The following is a 19,016-nucleotide window of genomic DNA, read 5'->3' on the forward strand; positions in this document are numbered from 1 at the left end:
TTGACTCCCAGCCCCTGAATGCAGCACCTTGACTCCCTGTTTTGTACGTGGGAAGAGTGAGATGCTCCAGAACAGCACCTTACTCCCACTAAAAACACTCCCCCCGCCACGTGTTTTGTCAGGGAATTGTCTAGCTTTAGTCAAGAGTAACCAAGAAACCTTTACTCCTTGCTTCAGCTCAGGTACTAGAGAATTAGGATGATGTCTGTTTTAGGAACAGAAGCCGTTCAACGGTATAGCATTCGCCTCTGCTAAAGAGCGCATGGTTAGTGAGAAAGGATGTTGCAAAGGGGCTACGTATTCTTCAACATAATGCTAGTACAGAGAAGTCAACAATGCCACACAATAATAATAAGCAAATCACTGAGTTATAATTGTCTTCAAGAAATACAAGCATGTTTCATAGCTTTTGATCTGTTAAAAAGGACAAACTGAGATGATTTATATATCATCGCATTCATCAATAAAGATGAATTATCATTATTTTAATAAAAGCCCATTCCGTGGGCACCCAGGTTGCAATCATTATGTTTTATACTCCTCATGGTAGAATAGAACTATTTCAATATCATCCCTGAAGACTTGAAATTATAATTAAGTTTACCTACACTGTGCAAGTTAACCTTACATAGTACGTCTCTTTGGAAACAGAAGACACTCTCTCTATATGTAATACAGACCTTCCAAGAGTAAATATGGCCTTAAGGCTATGCCTTCTACATAAGTCCTTTTCCCTATTTTAGCTCAGACTGACAAGCTCTTAAGTCTCGAGCAGCCTTTGGCTAGTACCACACACAGTACTGTGAAGCACCTGTTCTGCTTTTTACTTAACAAAGATTACGATCTATCGTATTGTTAGTAAAAGCTGAACCGAAATTTACTTCCTGTTGCTCACGACTTCTGACAAAATACTGGAAATTCCACTTTAAACACGCTCTATTGCTTCAATGAACTACTAAAATATAGCAGATGCTCCTCTCTGCCAGTCATCTGGACATTTGCTATGCAATCACCGGGATAAAGTTGACCAAAACTCCTGAAACCTGTATTACAGAAATGCTACTTCTAACATTCCAGCCAGCCTATAATTTTTCTTGCCTCTCCTAGAAAGGCAAGGTGGAAATCTAGCTGTAGTAATAAGGTCACTTACCTCAACTAACTTGTTGGCGTGTTCACGGAAGACCTGAGCATACTCCTTCACTTCTTTCTCATTACCGCTTTTTGCGGCCTCAATGAGAACCAGTAATGGGACATTGGTCTCCAGGAATGAATCCGATATATGATCCATTACTGCCTTCCGTAGCTGTGACAAAAGAAAGCAGACTGGTAAATAAAAGGAGATTTATCAATATACATTCATTGGCTACTCATATTTAAGCACTGATGTGTTGCGTCTCACAGCACTGTATGGGAGTTTGGGTTTTTTTCTTTCTTTCCGCCAAGTTACATATTTGCAGCGAGCATACAAATATCAAACATTCAAGGGCCTAGGCTTTGTTAAACCCTCCCGAGATTCATGCAGACATCCATCTAATCCTACTGGACCGAATGGATCTCTACAGGACTGTGGTGATTACCCACATAATACATTGCAAATTGATGAGAATTGAAAGCTGCACACTACTTTCAGAAACAGTTCAGCTCACTTAAAATCCAAATATGGATCAAGGAGCTTAACTTCAAGCAACCATTAAAAATATTAGCCTGAATATTTCTAAGCCTTCTCTAATGCCTGTACTGAATAGTATTCTACACAATAATGAGTATTTTGTTTAGCACATGCCTCGTGCTTCCTATTCGCTTTCAAATACCTCCAACAGCTATAAACAGAAAACCTTCGTAAGCATTTTCCAGGCAGATTAGAAAACATACTACAATTTATTCCAAAGGAAAAAAAAAGAGCACCCTACTGAAGATTAAACATCTGTTATTTCATAAAAACACCTATTTGAAACAATATTACTGTAAGAATGACGTCACTAACTTATCTACCTTGCTAATAACCACTAATTAACATCAAACTTCACTAAAATTTGAAAGACAGCCAGAAAGATGACTGAATTTTTAAGTAATTCTTCCTGGAAACTTAATTGCTCTACAGGAGTATGGTTCAGAAACATTTTTAGCATGTTTTCTGCAATATTTTGGTTGTCAAGAATGAAAAACTGGGGACTCAAACACAACACGCTGAGAGCTATTCAACCTGGAGGTTTGGTTAGCCATTAGTCTCCTTAAATCATTCATTTTTAGTTAGATGAAACATCAGGAAAGGTAATTTTCTCTATTTTGCAGTCCAGACAAGAAAGCTTTAGCTAGACAAGGTGTCATCAAATCACCCAATCATACTGAAAACTGCTATATTGTTAGGCACTGTAAATACATGATCCAAGACGCATTTGCTGTTGTCAGCTCTATTTGAATAAGGAGAAAGGTAACTTTGAATATTTCCATTCAGCCCCTGAGTGGTGCAGTAAAAACAAGCAAAGCAAGATAGCATGTATGTGTTTGCATGGCAAATTCCTTCTATTGCAACTAAAGCAGCTAATGTATTAAGAACACCAATTCTTAATTTCCCTTAAAAAATTAATTCTACTCATATTCTACTTGGGAAGTATTTTTCCGCTTTCAAAATGATTAAATGCACTCAGCATAGATACCACAGTAATACATAAAAACAGGGGGGGAAATAAAGATGAAAAAAAAAAAAAAAAGGACGAGAATATATCAGAGACCTGCCAGCAGTAACAGGCTGGTGTGTGGTTGCTACTACCTATCACATTGTCACCTCATGCTCTATCCCTTTTTCTCATCAATCTGCTGATACCCACTTGCTGACTCTTACTTAATTTTTGTATTGAAAGCTCTTTCAGACTGTCCTTTGGGTCTGTTTGCACAGCATCTTATACTATGAGATCCATGAACAGTTTTCATAGGTACCATCTCAATAACACTAATATTGCTGGAAATATCTCAAAGCACTGCAAAAAAGGAAAAAAGAAAAAATACACTAAGATGTTAAGCGTCAGAGAATAGTGCACCAGCATGGCACTCTGCATTCTGTAGCTGATAGATTTCCAGTCACTAGATATATCAATCCTTCTCTACTAAATGAAGGGTTTCATCTACAGCCAGCACTGAAGGAGACAGACTGAGAGAGAGGTTAGTCTCATGTTTGGTTAATCCCCTCCTGCAGATCTCCCCACACTTGCTGAGAAGCTCTGCTCCCGTTAGATGCCTCATTTCAGTACCTACAGTCAGACTTTTTGAAGTCCATTGGACCAAAATGCGCCGAAAAGGTGGCATTTCTAAAGGAACACACAAAGGTTTCAAAAATCCCATGTGGTTTCCCTCTCATTCTCAGGGAAAATCCTTAAAAACATCCACTTGCTCAAGCTGAACGCCATTATTAATAAAACCTACCATCCACTGCACTGAAAAAAATACTTTAAACGTTAAATGAACACTGACATTTTTCTGTTTATATCGTTCTGTAAGGAGGTATCTGTTTCAAAGTGTTGTGTTCAGTGAACAAGAACTTCAATTTTTAATCAAGGTTAATGTGGTATTATAGATCTGATTATAACAATATGCCCTATGGAACTCTAAGAAAAGTCTCAGGATATTTAAGTACACAGCTTATTTTCATCAGTATTAAATACCTTCAGTCTACAACCACATCCTAGAAATCCATAAAAAGGACAGTAAAAGCATCAGCTAACCAGCAATTTGGGGTTTACCATTCTAAATATACAGTAGTGATATCTGAATAAAAATGAATAAAATGGGTATCTTGTTTCCAACGGTAACTGTATGTTGCCTTCTGCAGTTCAGAGTTGCAGCAGCTGAAAAAAACCCTGAATTCTGACTGTCACAGGTTTGATAAATACAAGATTAACAAATTCTGTTTTCCTATGCTGTGTTAATCATAGATGTCAGTAGCATATTTCTAACCCCTCATGTAAACATGCATTATAATTTCTTTAGAAATTGGTTATCTGAGTTTTAGGACGCCCTTGCATTGAAGTTGAAAGGTGTAGTTAATGGTTTTTATATATGCAGGAGACCACAAATTTTGCTATCCATCACCACAGGCTATAAAGAATGACTTGACAAAATCATTTGTTAAATGTGACAGGCGTATGAACATAAGACGTTCATCCAATAGCTGAAATGGATACATGACAAGGTAATATTAATTGCACAAGACAAGACATTTAAAAGTATTAGCTCAGTATTACTAGTCTATTTGATCCAATTAGGGCTATTCATCAAGGTAAATAACTACTGGAAAACTAATCTTGCACGTTCCTCTGCACACTGCCACAACGTCTGGCCAAAGTGATGGCTTACGCATCCCCAGATTTTACTGTTTCACTCAGCCAACATCAGTTCAGGAGGGAACGGGAGAAGTCTTGTGACTTGAATTTAAATGGTCATAAAACACGCGGCAAAAGCACGTTAAGTTTTATTCTAAAACCAGCATGACATCTTGTGCTCGTGCGCGCATTAACAAGTGTCTTTGCAATGCCCTAATTCCCCTGCATTCTGATGTAAATATTATGACACAAACTATCACTCATAAGACAATGCTTTCGCTTTTTTTTCCCTCACTGCATTTTTAAGTTAGAGGTGATTTCAAAGTGTGGGTTGTTTCCACCACATGAAACTCCACTCGTTAGAGGAGAAAGCGCATTAAATAAAGGTCTTGCTTAATTCATTTTGTCATGGAGAAAACTTTATTAATTAAGATATAGCTAAAAGAATAAGAAGTTTGCCAGACCAGCACAAAGATATAAAAGGAAAACATTAAGACCTGCAAATATTTTTTAAAAGTATGTATGGTGTACCACAAGGCGGATTTTATGTGTTTCCAGTTCAGTCAATTTAGTCAGTTTATGGTGCACAGCCAGTTGCTGGTTTTGATAACATCATGTTTTACTGTTCTAAGCACTATTTAGGGCTGTTTTATCATTGTCGGTTCATGGCTATAATTGAGCTCAAAGAGGTTAAACTGCCCACTGAAATTATGTTTTCCATGGCTATATAACAATTTTAGAACCAAAATGTCTCAAGTGCTACTTACAGTCTAGTAGAGAATTAAATGTCTAATCCTGGCACTGGAAGGTAAAGTCACAGCAGGAAATTAATGACTCTAAGAAACTGTTAAACTTTATACAGACTAGCAGTATAAAGCTATCTGTAACAAAAGTTTATCAAGGAGCACCTTATCCAACACTTTCTATTTAATGTGCATTACAAACCGAACCCAACTCCAGTTTGCAGCTGCAGAGCACTCCGAAACAGGTATTAATTTAATCGAGAGAGATGAAAATAAAGCCTTCTCCACTGCAGCTGAAGCGTGTCTCCTCCAGTACGTTGTGAAATTGAGTTCTGGAGAATAAGACAGCGCTACTGCAGTACAGTGCTACAGAAGAAGTCTCGGTCAATTCTGCACACAACCCGTGAAGGTGTGACCAAAAAAATGGTGGTTTGGGGGATGTGGATGCTAGTGCCATCAATTATGTCTTCGTAGATTAAAGAGCAAAAAGATTAACATTTAAAGCATGTATTACATTGCACACTCAAACTAAAGAATTCTGGAATATACTACGTAAAAAATATTAAAGATTTGAGCCTATGATAAAAACTCAGGAAGAAATGCTGTTTCAAGCACTGATCAAACTTCTTCATATATTTTTCTCTGTGTGGGCTTTCTCCTCTCTGAAGAGAAACTTCCCTAGTCAAGAAAAGACTGGGGATGAATTTACTAATGGAAAGCAACCAGAAGTGACAATTTTTGACAAGAAATTTGAAAGAGCACAAGACACAAAAACATTCCTCCTAGTCGTAGGTCACTACAAAGGATTCCTCAAAATGGTATGCAGCCAGAAGCACAGAAGAACCTAATTACCAAGTACTTAGGTACCGAATCTCCATTGATTTAACTATTTTTTTTTGGGTGGGGGGTGGGGGTAGGAGGGTGGTTTATCAATTTTTGTGACTTTGAAATTTTATATTGCCTTTTCAAAAACCATATTTTTTTTGTGGCAAGAGCAAGCCTCGGGCTTGCTAACAACATCACTGCAGTTACACAAAAGCCGAGAAAAATTTACAAGCTTAGGGGACAGACATCCACATACTCCCCAAACATGTGAGTATTATCAGGGCAAGAACTCTGTCTTCTTTCATGTCTGGATAGAACAAGAAAATCCCAATGCAGACTGGAGGGCTCGGATAGTATAAAATATTTATTATTTCTAACAATAAAGAATTATACAGGGCATTAAAAGGCAGAGGACAGAACAGAGCTTAGCATCAAAAAGTGCTGGAAAAACAGCAGGACAGAAATATAGATAGGGACTGGCCAGTGCAATGTATTAGTGAAGTCAAAATAATCCAAAAGTGAAAGACAGTGATTAACTTTTGCGTTCTGTATGACCTGGGAGAAAATACGGAAGGATGAAGTTGCAGAAGAGAACATTGCATGCAGGAACAGAAGGGAAAGATTGTAGGAGGTTACCCCAGCAGAGAAGAAAAGGGATAGGACATTAAAAAATATCCTTGTGAAAACCGAGGAGGACTATAAAGTCTTAAAAATGTCCCCAAGACTGCAAGCCTCGAGGGTCTGATGCAAAAGAGGTGTGACAAAGAGGAGGGTAATGAGGAAGAACAGAAATCATGGATTAAACTGAGAACCACAACACATTGTGTACCTTCATGTATTGTCTCGGGCTCTGTTGAAATTTAAATTAAATAGAGTGGTTTTGGAGCTTTTTTAGAAATACAGTAAATAAAAAAAAAGAACTGGGGATAAAATTGTATGGGGGAGGTTGAATAGCTATTTGGTTACAAATGGGAAGGAAGTTGTCTATGAAAACCCTTCATGAAGTTATCCCCACTCTGATAAGCACGCCTAGTAACTTCACGTAAAAGCAGCTAGATCCAATAAGCCTTAAAGGGTTAACAGAGTAAGTGCTACACGTGTCACTTGCATATCCACCTACCCCAGCTGCATGAAGAGGCTGGCATACTAAAAATTATCATCAGCTTCTCTAAAACCTAGAGATTTAGCCCCAAAGAAAGCTGATGACAGCTGTCTTTGGTAGACCTGTCTATTGGAGTTCCAGAAAATGGCTGAAACAAGTTTAAAAATTGACTGTGTTCTGCAAAATAGATATCTCATCATCCTTTCCAAGAGTCATTCAAAGTCACAAACTGATCCTGCCCCATGGACAGAGACGATAGACAGCGGATACTATCAGTTATCATCCATACCTTTCAAAAAAGCCCTTCCTGCAGCGAGATCACAGCCTGGGTTTTTTCCTTTTTTTTTTTCTGTTGTGGGCTGTTTTTTTTTTTTTTTTGGGTTATTTTTGTGGGTTTTTTTGTTGTTGTCGTTTTTGTCTTTTGTTTGAGTTTTTCATGGCTTTATTCTTGTTCTGTTTGATTTCCTGTTTGGAAATTTCTACCAAGCAAAACCTAAAAAGCAGTAATTTCTACCAAGCAAAACCTAAAACCCAAACTCTTTAAATTTCTGTTTGCTTAATAACAAGTAACATTAAAGACATTTCATAATACTTCAGAAATAGTGTTACTGACCAAAATTAATGCCAATTAAAAAACAAATGCAATGTTGAAATCTCATTTGGAAATTAAATTCTACATACTTTGCCTCTACTCATAAATCCATTAGGAGGACAGAATTACAGAAGTCTTTGGAAAAGGACTATATTTTCCTCTACATTTATAGTGCTCCCTACCTCATGGTACTGCATTATTGATAAAGAACATCAAAAATTGAAGCCATCTTCGTGAATTCAAACTTCTATGAGTTTCTTTAGCTGATGTGACTACAGGTCATTCTCTAGCTGACACTACAGAACAGTGAAAGCTTCTTTACGTAAAACTGCCATCAACAGAAATTTCTTGGCTTCTGTTGAGCTTCTCCCACATTTACAGTGTCTTTCATTAAAAAGAGTTTTAAACACTCCATACTTGTTTCTCTGCAGTGATTACAGAACTAGGCATCTTCTAAAGTTCCTGGAGTGAGTACAAAGATTCGTTGAAATATGTGAGCTTTTACGAAGACTCATTATTTGAGGAATGATAGACAAACTATGTGCAGTAATCTACTCTAACGCAATATAGCTGTCACTGAGTTTTGCTTCATAATTCCTCAGAAGCCACTTTGAAAGGCCAACCCTCTGTGCTCACAACTTCATTCAGTTTAAGAAAAAATAAAAAATCAAGTCCCTATTTCAAAAAGCAAAAGCAGCTTTAGCTACTACACTCTTTGGATTTTGCCAGACAAAAATAATCCATCATGAGTATTATGTTGCAGATCAAAGTTTCCTTCATTTGACGAATATGTTATACACTGTAGTCTTACACAAAGCTACCTGATATGGGTATAGTTTCCTGAAATATGGCACCATATGTGCATCAGTAAACATTATGTGTAGAGTAAATTAAACCGAGCCTTATAATTAGGCAGTAAGGAAATTACTGCAGACCTGAAAGAGTAAATCAGCAGTATTAAAACACTCTCCATTTCCTCTGAAGCACTTCAGAGCACCATAAAAACCTCAATGTCACAGTGATAAACATCTAGCAGAAATGCATTTTGAGAGAGACAAACACGTGCATTCAAATAAGTTCAAGTCAAAAATCACAATTAGGTGCAATTTAAATAACAGTTTGTTGCCTCTAAATTTTTAGAGCAGATTTTTAGAGATTTTTCTAAAAATCCTTTCCTAAAGTAAATACACCAGTTAGCCTACCAAGTGGGAGCAGACAAAAAGTAGATGCAGTATTGAACAGCACGTCAGGGGCTTACAGTTCTTTCAGTCCAAGCTGGTGAAATTCAGAGTACGCCTACTTCTGTTGCTTTAAGCAGTGGCTATAAACTCAGTGGAAGCTGAAAGAGTAGAGGGCTTTATCAAGCGGAGCATTGCAATCTCTGCTGTATATGCCAGTGTTACACAAGATTCCTGCCTAATACCTTTGAACAAGCTGCTAGAGAAACCCCGAAAAGAAGTACTGTTGTCCGTGCAATGTGCTGCACCCATATTAAATGAATACAAGAAATAAACATGCAGTGCTGGCACAGAAATAAATCTGTATTAGCAGCTGATAGACTGTTTTCAGAAAGCCAGCTTCCAGATTACCATAATCAAGAGCACTAGAGTCACTGCAAGTGAAAACATAACCTATTAAGCAACAAGGAAAAGGTGATGAGTTTCTAATAAGCAAGAGCTGGTGGCACAGGTGGCCTGTGGTTCAAAGACATTTAGACTGACTTATAGCTGGCTCTCTTCAAAAAAGGCCAATATTTTGTCAGGAAGCATTTTCAGGCAACAGAATGGGGCAATATCACCAATCGCACTGTGCTTTCCCTTGGGAACAACTGATACCTCATCTTTGGTAATATAGCACAACCTCAGCAAGACTCCTGTGGATCATCTAAGTGTGACCTCGGTTCAACTTTGCCTTCGCAAAATAAATCTTTAGTAAACGTTCACGCAAGACTAAATTTTGAAGTTACAACCTCCTTGGATATTCTGCTACTACTTAACGATTGCATCAAGTCTTGCATCTTCCAAATGCTGTCAGCTGCCTTACAAATGTGCCGTGTTATGCGAGCTAGGTAAGGTCCCTGACCCTCTCTCACTGTGATTTTAGCCCTCCTTAAATTATACAGATCTGGAATTAAAAAAAAAAAAAAGCCCCCTTCAGGATTTATAACGTTAACCGGTGCCCTCTTGTCTGCAACAAAGGGCACATCAGAATCTACTTTTAGGCAGAACTCTCTTCCCCAGCTCTCCTAGAAACGCACCTATTGCTGCAGCGTTGACTGGCTCTATAGCTTGAAAGTAAAAGGACTACTCGCACAAACCCACCCTCAGGCTCCTACCTTTTGGGTGCCTAAATTAGGAAGCAGTTTGTTCACGACTCTCCACATACAAAGAAAGACAAGCTTTTGTAAAACATGTCTTTGAAACCCCAAACCACCCTCTGAAGGTGAACTCTCTGTTGACTGTATAGGAGATCGAAGGAAAACCAGCTTCTTTCTATTATCACCCAGTTTCCATACCTGACATCAGATGGTGTGAATTCTCAGGGTTCTCTTCTTTCTCTCCCCCCTGCCCCCTCAATATGATTTTTTTTTTTTCCTTTGGGTATGCTGTTCAGCTTTGAGAAGCTGAAAGGAGTTGGTTATCTAATATTTATTAAGTTTGATTAGAATTGGGTTCACTGTTTTCTTCTAAAGATCTTAGTTTTGTTTTGCTTTCTGAGCACTCATACTTCCCTTGGGCTTATACCTTAATGTACAGAAGCTGTGTACCTCTTAAAGCCGGTACAACACAGAATACCTACGTTAAGGCAGCTTCACCTTCAGAAGTAACTTTACTTTTCTGTGTTTCAGACTATTCTTCTAAAACTGGACAGTAACTCTTGCACGTCTTCACAGAACATTGCAGAAGGAAAAGAGGATAAACAAAGAAATTAAGTCAGTAAATCATGATTCAGGGCAGCAAGATGTAATTTCTAGGTTGCCGCTGGCCCTCCCTACAGCGTTTGACAAGTCATCTGGTCTGTGTACGAGACAGTAGCTTGGCTGCTAAATGATGGTGATAAAATTTCCCATTTTGGAGGGGGTCCGGTGTTTTCTTCAATGTGTTTATATACTCCAAAGTAGCAAGTTATGCATATACTCGAAGAGTGATATTTAAGTTCACGGACTGAAAACATTATGTAAGTGTCTAATCCGTAATATAATTTCATTGCATGGGTTAGCTGCAACAAAATCTATTCCAATGGAACATGTTTTTTTCAGTTTTAGGTGTCCCTTTAGTCTAATTACAAGAGCTAATAGTAATGGTTTTTATTCTGAGAGAATCTCTCTAGAGTCTACGTCAATTTTTGGCAGGTTTCAAAGTGCTAAACAATTCTTTTTTTACCGCAAATAGCATTCATAAACAGTAGTGATACAACTCAATCTAAGTGGAAGTCACTGACATAAAGAGCAAATGGAGATACGCTGCCTCTCAAGATCCAGAAAGTGAAGATATGACAAATAAACCTAAGAACATTATGAAGCCTGTTATCCAATTCAAACTGTTGTAACTCATATTAAAGAAAGTACACCGAATTGTGAGTACTTTCAGAGACCTACGAAGCAGGTAAAAACCGGGTGTGATGATGAAGTTGTCCCCAAGATCTTTGTTTTACCAAATTTGCATGAATAAATTACAGGACGTATTTGTCTCATCAACCTTTAACCTTTCAAAAGTTTGACTTGTAGCCTAAAACAGCTACTGAAACAGTACTGTCAAGGACTGAAAGGTAAGGAGTATAATAATCGTAGCTGTGCAATCGAAGGGAGGTATGCTGCGGAGCATGGCTGGTAACAGACTAATGAATATCATGCCTGCAGTCCACCAAGTGTCTTACATAGGGATTGTGAGAGCACAGCTTAGCACAAGGATAATGTAAATGACCAATCAAAAATCCATAAGGGTCATGTGAAAGGATGTACACCTACATGCTACATAAAGAATTCATTAGAGGAATAGAAAGGGCAAATATGACTTGGATATTTTTTTTTTTTTTTTAAAATTTGTCTGCTGCAAAGCGTATGACTGAGCAAGTTTAAGTGTGTGGCTGGTAGAAGAACACTATAGCACAGTCATTATTATTAGTTTATGCCTAAATGGCTAAACCTGATCCTGAGTACCCAAAAGTGTGTCACCATTCCTAGGGTGCTAGTAGTGGGTATTGGGAAAAAGCAGATACCAAGAAGCAAGCCATATCATAACCTCCATCAACATTAATAAGAAATAGGAAGACAACTCACATAAACCAATGCAGGAATCATGGAAGTGCCTATCTTTCAGCTTTCAGCCTACAAAGCAGCTGAGATTAAATAACCAATAACAAGGACAAACCACAGCCACACGTGAAACCCATTCCTGAAAAATCTTATGAGAAAACAAGCTACATGTCACTGTAGAAATCATACTGAGGGTTTCTTTAGGGATAGTAACATGCTGTAGTTATATGATACCAATATTACTAGCAGTTGCAGATAACAGAGTAAATCAGACGAGGACCATAGTCTTGACTATAAAGGCTTCTGTTTCTAGACTGGTTTTCTGAGGAAATGAGGCTCACTACAGTAACTGTCCATCTTTTCAAACAAATTTTAATCTGTTGGCCAGTTTTAAAACCATCTGACAGACAGAAAAGGTCTTGAGGATGCTAATTAGCTGGAGTTTGATGAAAAATTGTCTGGGTAGGAGAACAGTGACCTGAGTCGTATTAGAGTTGATGAGAAGCTCAACAGGATCCAGCAACTGCAGCCTGGAAAGCCAACCCTATCCTGGGCTGCATCAAAAGAAGTATGGCCAGCAGGTTCAGGGAGGTGATTCTGCCCCTCTGGTGAGACCCCACCTGCAGTACTGTGTCCAGCTTCAGGGCCCCCAGCATAAGAAAGACATGGACCTGCTCGAGCGGGTCCAGAGGAGGCCACGAAGGTGACAGAGGGGGCTGGAGCAGCTCCCCTGTGAGGACAGGCTGAGAGAGTTGGGGGTGTTCAGCCTGGAGAAGAGAAGGCTCCAGGGAGACCTTAGAGCGGCTTCCAGTGCTTAAAGGAGGCCACAGGAAAGGTGGGGAGGGACCCTTTTTACAAGGAATGTAGTGACAGGATGAGGGACAGTGGTTTCAAACTGAAAAAGGGAAGATTTAGATTAGGTATAAGAAAGAAGTGAGGGTGGTGAGGCCCTGGCCCAGGCTGCCCAGAGCAGCTGTGGCTGCCCCCTCCCTGGCAGGGCTCAAGGCCAGGCTGGATGGGGCTGGGAGCGACCTGCTCTGGTGGGAGGTGTCCCTGCCCAGGGCAGGGGGTTGGAACTAGATGGTCTTTAAGGTCCCTTCCAACCCAAACCATTCCGTGATTCTATGGAGGGAAATTTGCTATGTGAAGTCAGTAGCTGACTGGCCAGTGCACCAACATAGGTACCAGCTGGCTGACCCCCCTGCGGGTACCAGCTGGCCTGTTGGCAGAGCAGGTGCCAAAACCAGCTTCACATCTTCCTGCATTTCACCAACCAGCAACCAGTCTGGAGTAACAAGCGTGCTACAGCAGATGAGGTAGCAGCAGAGAGGAGAAGGATGGATGTGACAACATGAGAAGAAATATGAAAATCGGAGACCATAAGAGAGGACCTGAGACTATTGCTGTAGGAAACCCTATCCAGACAGTACAGTGCTATTGAAAACAAGATTTCATTAATCCAGCTGTTCCCAATTTTGTTTTTCAGTTCTGTGTCTACACAATATGTATTCCTCAGAGGTTTGCAGGATGTTGTCTGGAAAAGACAATCCCAGAAGAGGAAATTTTTGATAAAAAGAAATGCTAAATCAGTATGTTTTGCCTTAGAGAGTGGTGTGAAGAGTTCATCTAGCCATGAGAAGAAGCACAAGTGTTCAAGTCCAGAAACCATGACAAATTTCCACATTCAAAATCACCATCCCAGCTACTAACGATACGTAGCTACTAATAGGATGTTGATTTTGCTTTTTGTGGTACCTGCCCAACAGGTTGAACTAGATCGCACCCAACAACCATAGTCTAAAGCTACTAAACAATAATCAGATGGCAAAAAATACATTTTGGTATGGCACACATAGACTTAGATATGTAATAACAGCATTCATTTCCATTAGACATCCATTCCATTAAAAAAATCCTACGTCATCAGTCTAAACATTCCAAGTATTTATCGAAATGCTAATGGTAATGCAGTTACTTCTGGACCTTCTACCTCACAATTCCTATTAATATATTTTCTAACAAAGTTTCGTTGCCTAAAACTGCAAGGAGAACCAGAAATCCAGCTTTAAGAAAAATATAGTACTTTAAAATTTTTGCTTTATTCTATTTTGGAATGAAACCTGAAAATTTCAAAATCACCAAAACACCTTAAAAACAATGGAAAGCTTTCCTCACAATTCTGGTCATGTGTTTCTAATGTTCAATATTTATTTATATGTCTATATTTATCTTTGCAATGCTAAGCTAAAATAAACTACAAACTTTCAAAACGAAAGTTTGAAACTACTGAAAAAAATCCAAATGAGACTTTTCAACACTGCCAGCCTTTTTCTTTTTTTTAATTTTCAAAATTAAATTACTGGATAATTTCTAATGTTTTTCCATTTTAAAGAAAGTGAAAATTTTCTGTTGAGTATTTATTTCACACAATATTTCTAACTAGCTTTAGTAATGACATAAACCCAAGTCTGCAGGAGGTGGATGAATTGTCCTTAGCAGCTATATGAGAGCATCATTTCCACTATAAACTGAGAATCACTGGTAAAAAACCAATCTTATTTCTTTACAATTCCTTCCACTTGGAGGCATACGAAGTTATTAGTCTGACTTGAATAGACGAAAATTAAGAATTACTTGATTTCAGCCTACTGTATATAACACTCCAGACAGGCTGCTCTGTTAAAATTAACAGCAGCAAGGATACCTGCTCTTTAAGAGAAAACTAATGGTTTTGGTTATTATACCTTGCGGGGAAACCGACTGGCTAATACAGACTGAACAAGCTCAGCTGATCAACTGGAACAGGACACGAGGCAAAGAGACGATGGCAGCAGGGCGGGAGGCAGCGGCACTAACAGGTGGGACACCAGTGGTGGTGACAGCAGAACAGCTGGTGCCCTGCTCATACAACTCCAAATGATGTATAGACCGCCTTGGTCCTCGCTAGGCATCCAGGTTGCGTGTTAGCCAAACTCTTTGGTGTGTCCTTCCTGCTTATCTTTGTTTCAATGTCACTGCAGAGTTGCAATGCTTGAAATACTGTGTGTGTGTGCTGCTTTTGGATTAGCTGTAGTATTTAAACTGTACGGTGAGTATTTTTTTTCCCCTATGGAGGTAAAACAAACAAAATAACGGGCATCAACAAGCACCCTGCTGCTGGTCTAGCTTGCTGTACCACACAGTGAAAGCTGCTTTTCTTTAGCTTTTAGGTTTTGCTTTTGCTTTTTTTTTTTTTTTTAAGTCTTGTGTACTGGGAGGAGAAAAGACCCCAAATCCTGCCAACTGGCACAACAAGTTATCAGACACAGAACCCTGTGGTTTTTTCCAAATTATTCGAAATCAAGTAAGAAATGGCAGCAGTAAGCTTTGGGCTGGTGAGACTTGTCTGCTTCCAAGAACTTGTTCAGTCTGACTTAGGTTGATGTTCTTACTGGCAGTTTATATTAAGACATATAATTAGATCCCTGTAACAGTTTTCCAATGCCCAGGAGAGTTTAAATGATGAGTATAAAAGATGTAATTCCATCAGAACAGGAAATATTGATGTGACTGTAAATTGTGAGATGGAATTTTAGCACCGTGTATCCCATCCACAATCATTTCATATGTCTGCGTGTTCTGTAGATAATCAAATAAAATCTCGGAAATAAAAAGCTACGTAACCTGGGGACAGAAGGAAAAATCAGTCTTAGATGGTTGACTACTGAAGCCTTGCAAGGGAGCCTGACAGCCAAACGAATTACAGATACCTTCTTCATTATCAAAACATATTTTGTAGATTGTCTAGTTTTATGGTGGTAACATTAAGCTTCATAAATCTGACAAGCAAGCTTTAAAAGGGATTCATTAAGAACAAAAGGCACTATGGTGTTCAAAGTTGGTTGCCTTTCCCATGACCTACCCAAAATAGAAAGACTGAAATAGTGTAACACTGCGATCTCAACTGTGGTTCATTTCTTAATCTTCAAGCCTCTCTCCCCAGCCATTAGACTAAGCCCTCAGCGACATCCTCATATTCTGAAATACAGCAGGGAGTGCGCAGGCAGGCCTGGGTAACACGCACATGTATACTGTTGATTATGCATGTGATGAAGCAGAACATTGATTATGATTCTAAAGGATAATGATTTATAGTCAGAATACACATTGCTGAATGCAGAGACTCCATCTTCCTCTACGCTTGTGCAAAACCTAGCACAATTACGATCTAATCTTGATTAGTTTACTAGCAATTGCCACAATTTAATAAACATTATACCTCCACGATTAACTTTCATAAATATCAGAAACTATATTAAAAGCTTCATCTCCAAGCAGGAAAATATTATATATGTGCTTCACTTTACCCACATACAGAGCTCCAACCTTTCTGAGATTGAATTCAACACCCATGGGGCTGAATATACACGAGAAGCAGACAGTTTATTAAGAAAGGTGCCATTTTTATATCACGTTTCAGAGTAAATTTGGCTTTAGAGATGAGTAATTCAGGCAACTGCTGAGAGCCTCACACAGAACAGCAACTTATGTGTTAGTCTGCTACTTCCTTCAAGCAATAAGAACAGAGGTGGGAGGCAACACATGGTACAAGCTCCACTGCAGAACCTAGGATCCCACAAATTCGGAGGTCAGAACAGCGAAGATCTTTCTTCTGTCATTAGCCGAGCAACAGACGTTATGCTGGGCTTTATACAGGGGAGTCAGTGACTCATATTGTCTGTAAGGCCATTGCAATATTTTATTATTCAGAGAAATAAGCTCCGAGAATATGATCCTCAAACACGTTTGCTGAGAGTTAGGGAAGAGATGAAATGAGCCAGGTTTTAGCAGTGCAGAGCACTGATTTCAAAATGCCTATAGGGGCCACTCTTTCTGAAACTCTCACATTACAAACAGGTATCTGAAGATACATTAAAACCCTTACTTGGTCTTGCAGATATGGGGATTTTGGATCATTTTCACAGAGGCAACCTTTGATTGGCCAGGCAGTCTTTTTTTTTTTGGTTTTTTTTTTGGTTTTTTTTTTGTTTTACAGAAAATGCAGACTTGGGATCATCTCGGAAGCAGAAATAAAGAGGTAGAAAGAGGCAATCCCTCCTGCCTTAACTTTAAAAGTGTAAAGAGAAACCTTCTCCCATTTGTTTTCCAATCTCCCTTCTATTTTTTTCCATCTCAATCTTTTTGAACAAATCTTTCAGTCTTATAACCAAACACAATGATAAAGATAATATAAGAAAGTCAACCTTTATGGTTTAAACTACGCTTTATGGTTATTTATTAGCTTTCTCCATAACTTCATACGATCTTTATTTAATATGGTACCTTAGAAGTTTTCTTTGAAAATATTCTGCTTTTACAAACTTTTCCATATTCTGCTTATTATTCCTGTTATTTCAATAAGAGTATTCAAATGACTACAAATAAGCACATATGCCAGTGTTTTTATGACTGGGGTTGCTGGGCTGCAAAGGCAGTGAAGGTCTGGCCAATCTGCCTACCCTCCCACATATTAGGACCACTGGGGGTTACACTTGGAATATGTTCCAATCTCCCTTTTTTTTTGTCTCAGGAAATGCTAGTCCTTAATACCAAGTGTAACGTAGTGTCATATCTAAATAAGGACACAAATTCTTTATACCTTCGCAGGTGGCAAAACCAGTCTGGCGTTGAAAACCAATGACTTCTTTGGAAAATCAAGAAGCATTATAAAAAGCATACCTGTCTTCGAAGGTCTCGTGTTTTCTTGGTCATCTTGTCAATAGCAATATTGAGTGGGTCCCCCTTCTCCTTCCTTCCAGTCTGTTAAAAATGAAATTTTGGAGTTAGAGAAAAATAGTCCCGAAAAGATACACTTTTTAAAAAAACAGTGTAGATTTATCAAAGGAAATTTGTGCATCTCTTTTTGTTTGCTTCCATCAAGCTGTTATTTCCAGTAATGTTTTTAACATGTTTATGTGCGGGGGGTATAGCAGATTATTTTAAAACAAACCTAAAATGACAACAAGAAAGAGTAAGGTGACTCACTGGAAAGTTCAGAACTTTTCCACCAGTAAATTATGTGCATATATTATACTCTATACTCCAAAAATCTGGCAAGACCTTTCACTATAAAGCCAATATGAAGAGATTCTAATCTCCATCCTGCCAGGCACTGGGAATGTTCAACATGACAATAAGCAGCAACACAGCTTGAGTACAGAAGGAAAACGGTCCCTACGCCCATAACAGGAATCATACTTGCAGATATTAGGTGCAGTATAAAGAAGAATTCCAACTGAAACACTTTCCTGCAGGAAGTCTCAAAGCAAAAATCCTCACAAAGATTAAAAAGGGGAAAGAAAGCTTTCCGTGGCTCATAACCAATGGGAAAAAAAAAAATTTCTAAGTTCAATGGTACAAAAAGCATTAAGTGACTTTGTCAGCTGTGTTACCTTCCTCTTAAGAGAAAAACGCTTCTCTAAAGATTTGTCACATCTCTGATCGCATTGAACTCTGTTTGATAGCTTTTCATCAAGAATCAAAACGATCTTCCATTCTTTCTGGCAGTACTCTTTCCTTCCCAACGCTGTTTTCAAATACTCCTATTTAGAATTGTTCCTTGCATATGATTAAGAGTGATTTTCTGTTTCCAGCTGTGCCTAATAGCATATGTTTCTGGGAACTACTGAGAAGTCACTTTTGGGGTAGGATGAGGATTAAACATACCCTTTCAATAACGATCTCTCAAACGTACAGCACTGTTATAAGCTCTACATGGCCACATTGGCAGGTGGCCTGTGTTCCAGTCTTCTGCTTTAAGCATTCATTCGAGAGAACGCCTGCTTTCTGTTATTGTCTGTAATTCTAATTATGATACGAGGCCAATGCATTTATTATCATTTAGAAATCTGTAAAAACCATCCCCTTTTTTATTTAGAAATTCAAACATAAAAATATCAAGTGCCTCCAGAATTTAATACAAAACATAAATTTACCTCTTAGGTTTTTAAAAAGATTCCATTACAAATTCTGGAGTTAATCATACACATTGACACCAGAAACAGAAAGGAAAAGCATTTGCTATGATACAAGAGGAGGCATCTGTGTAACCCATCGGTATTTTTATCTCACTTTTCTTGTGTTCATCCTTTGACTGAGTTCTTCTGGTCCTCAGCTGAAGAACTACGGCTTTTTAGCCTAAGCA

General features: G+C 38.6%; 1 protein-coding gene across 4 annotated transcripts in view; it reads right to left on the minus strand.

Annotated features, from left to right (window-relative positions):
• Nucleotides 1-19,016, minus strand: part of CTNNA2 (catenin alpha 2) — a 459,358-nt gene that overhangs the window by 108,294 nt on the left and 332,048 nt on the right. For all 4 annotated transcript variants that reach the window (XM_086464656.1, XM_086464659.1, XM_086464658.1 and 1 more), the window contains 2 exons: nucleotides 17,552-17,632; nucleotides 1,151-1,303 (listed from right to left, as the gene is read on the minus strand). In XM_086464656.1, coding sequence (XP_086320782.1) covers nucleotides 1,151-1,303; nucleotides 17,552-17,632 — 234 coding nt within the window. The remainder of the gene's footprint in view (nucleotides 1-1,150; nucleotides 1,304-17,551; nucleotides 17,633-19,016) is intronic.

The sequence above is a fragment of the Leptosomus discolor genome, chromosome 4 (assembly GCF_034619465.1).
Source record: "Leptosomus discolor isolate bLepDis1 chromosome 4, bLepDis1.hap2, whole genome shotgun sequence".
Lineage (NCBI taxonomy): Eukaryota > Metazoa > Chordata > Aves > Leptosomiformes > Leptosomidae > Leptosomus > Leptosomus discolor.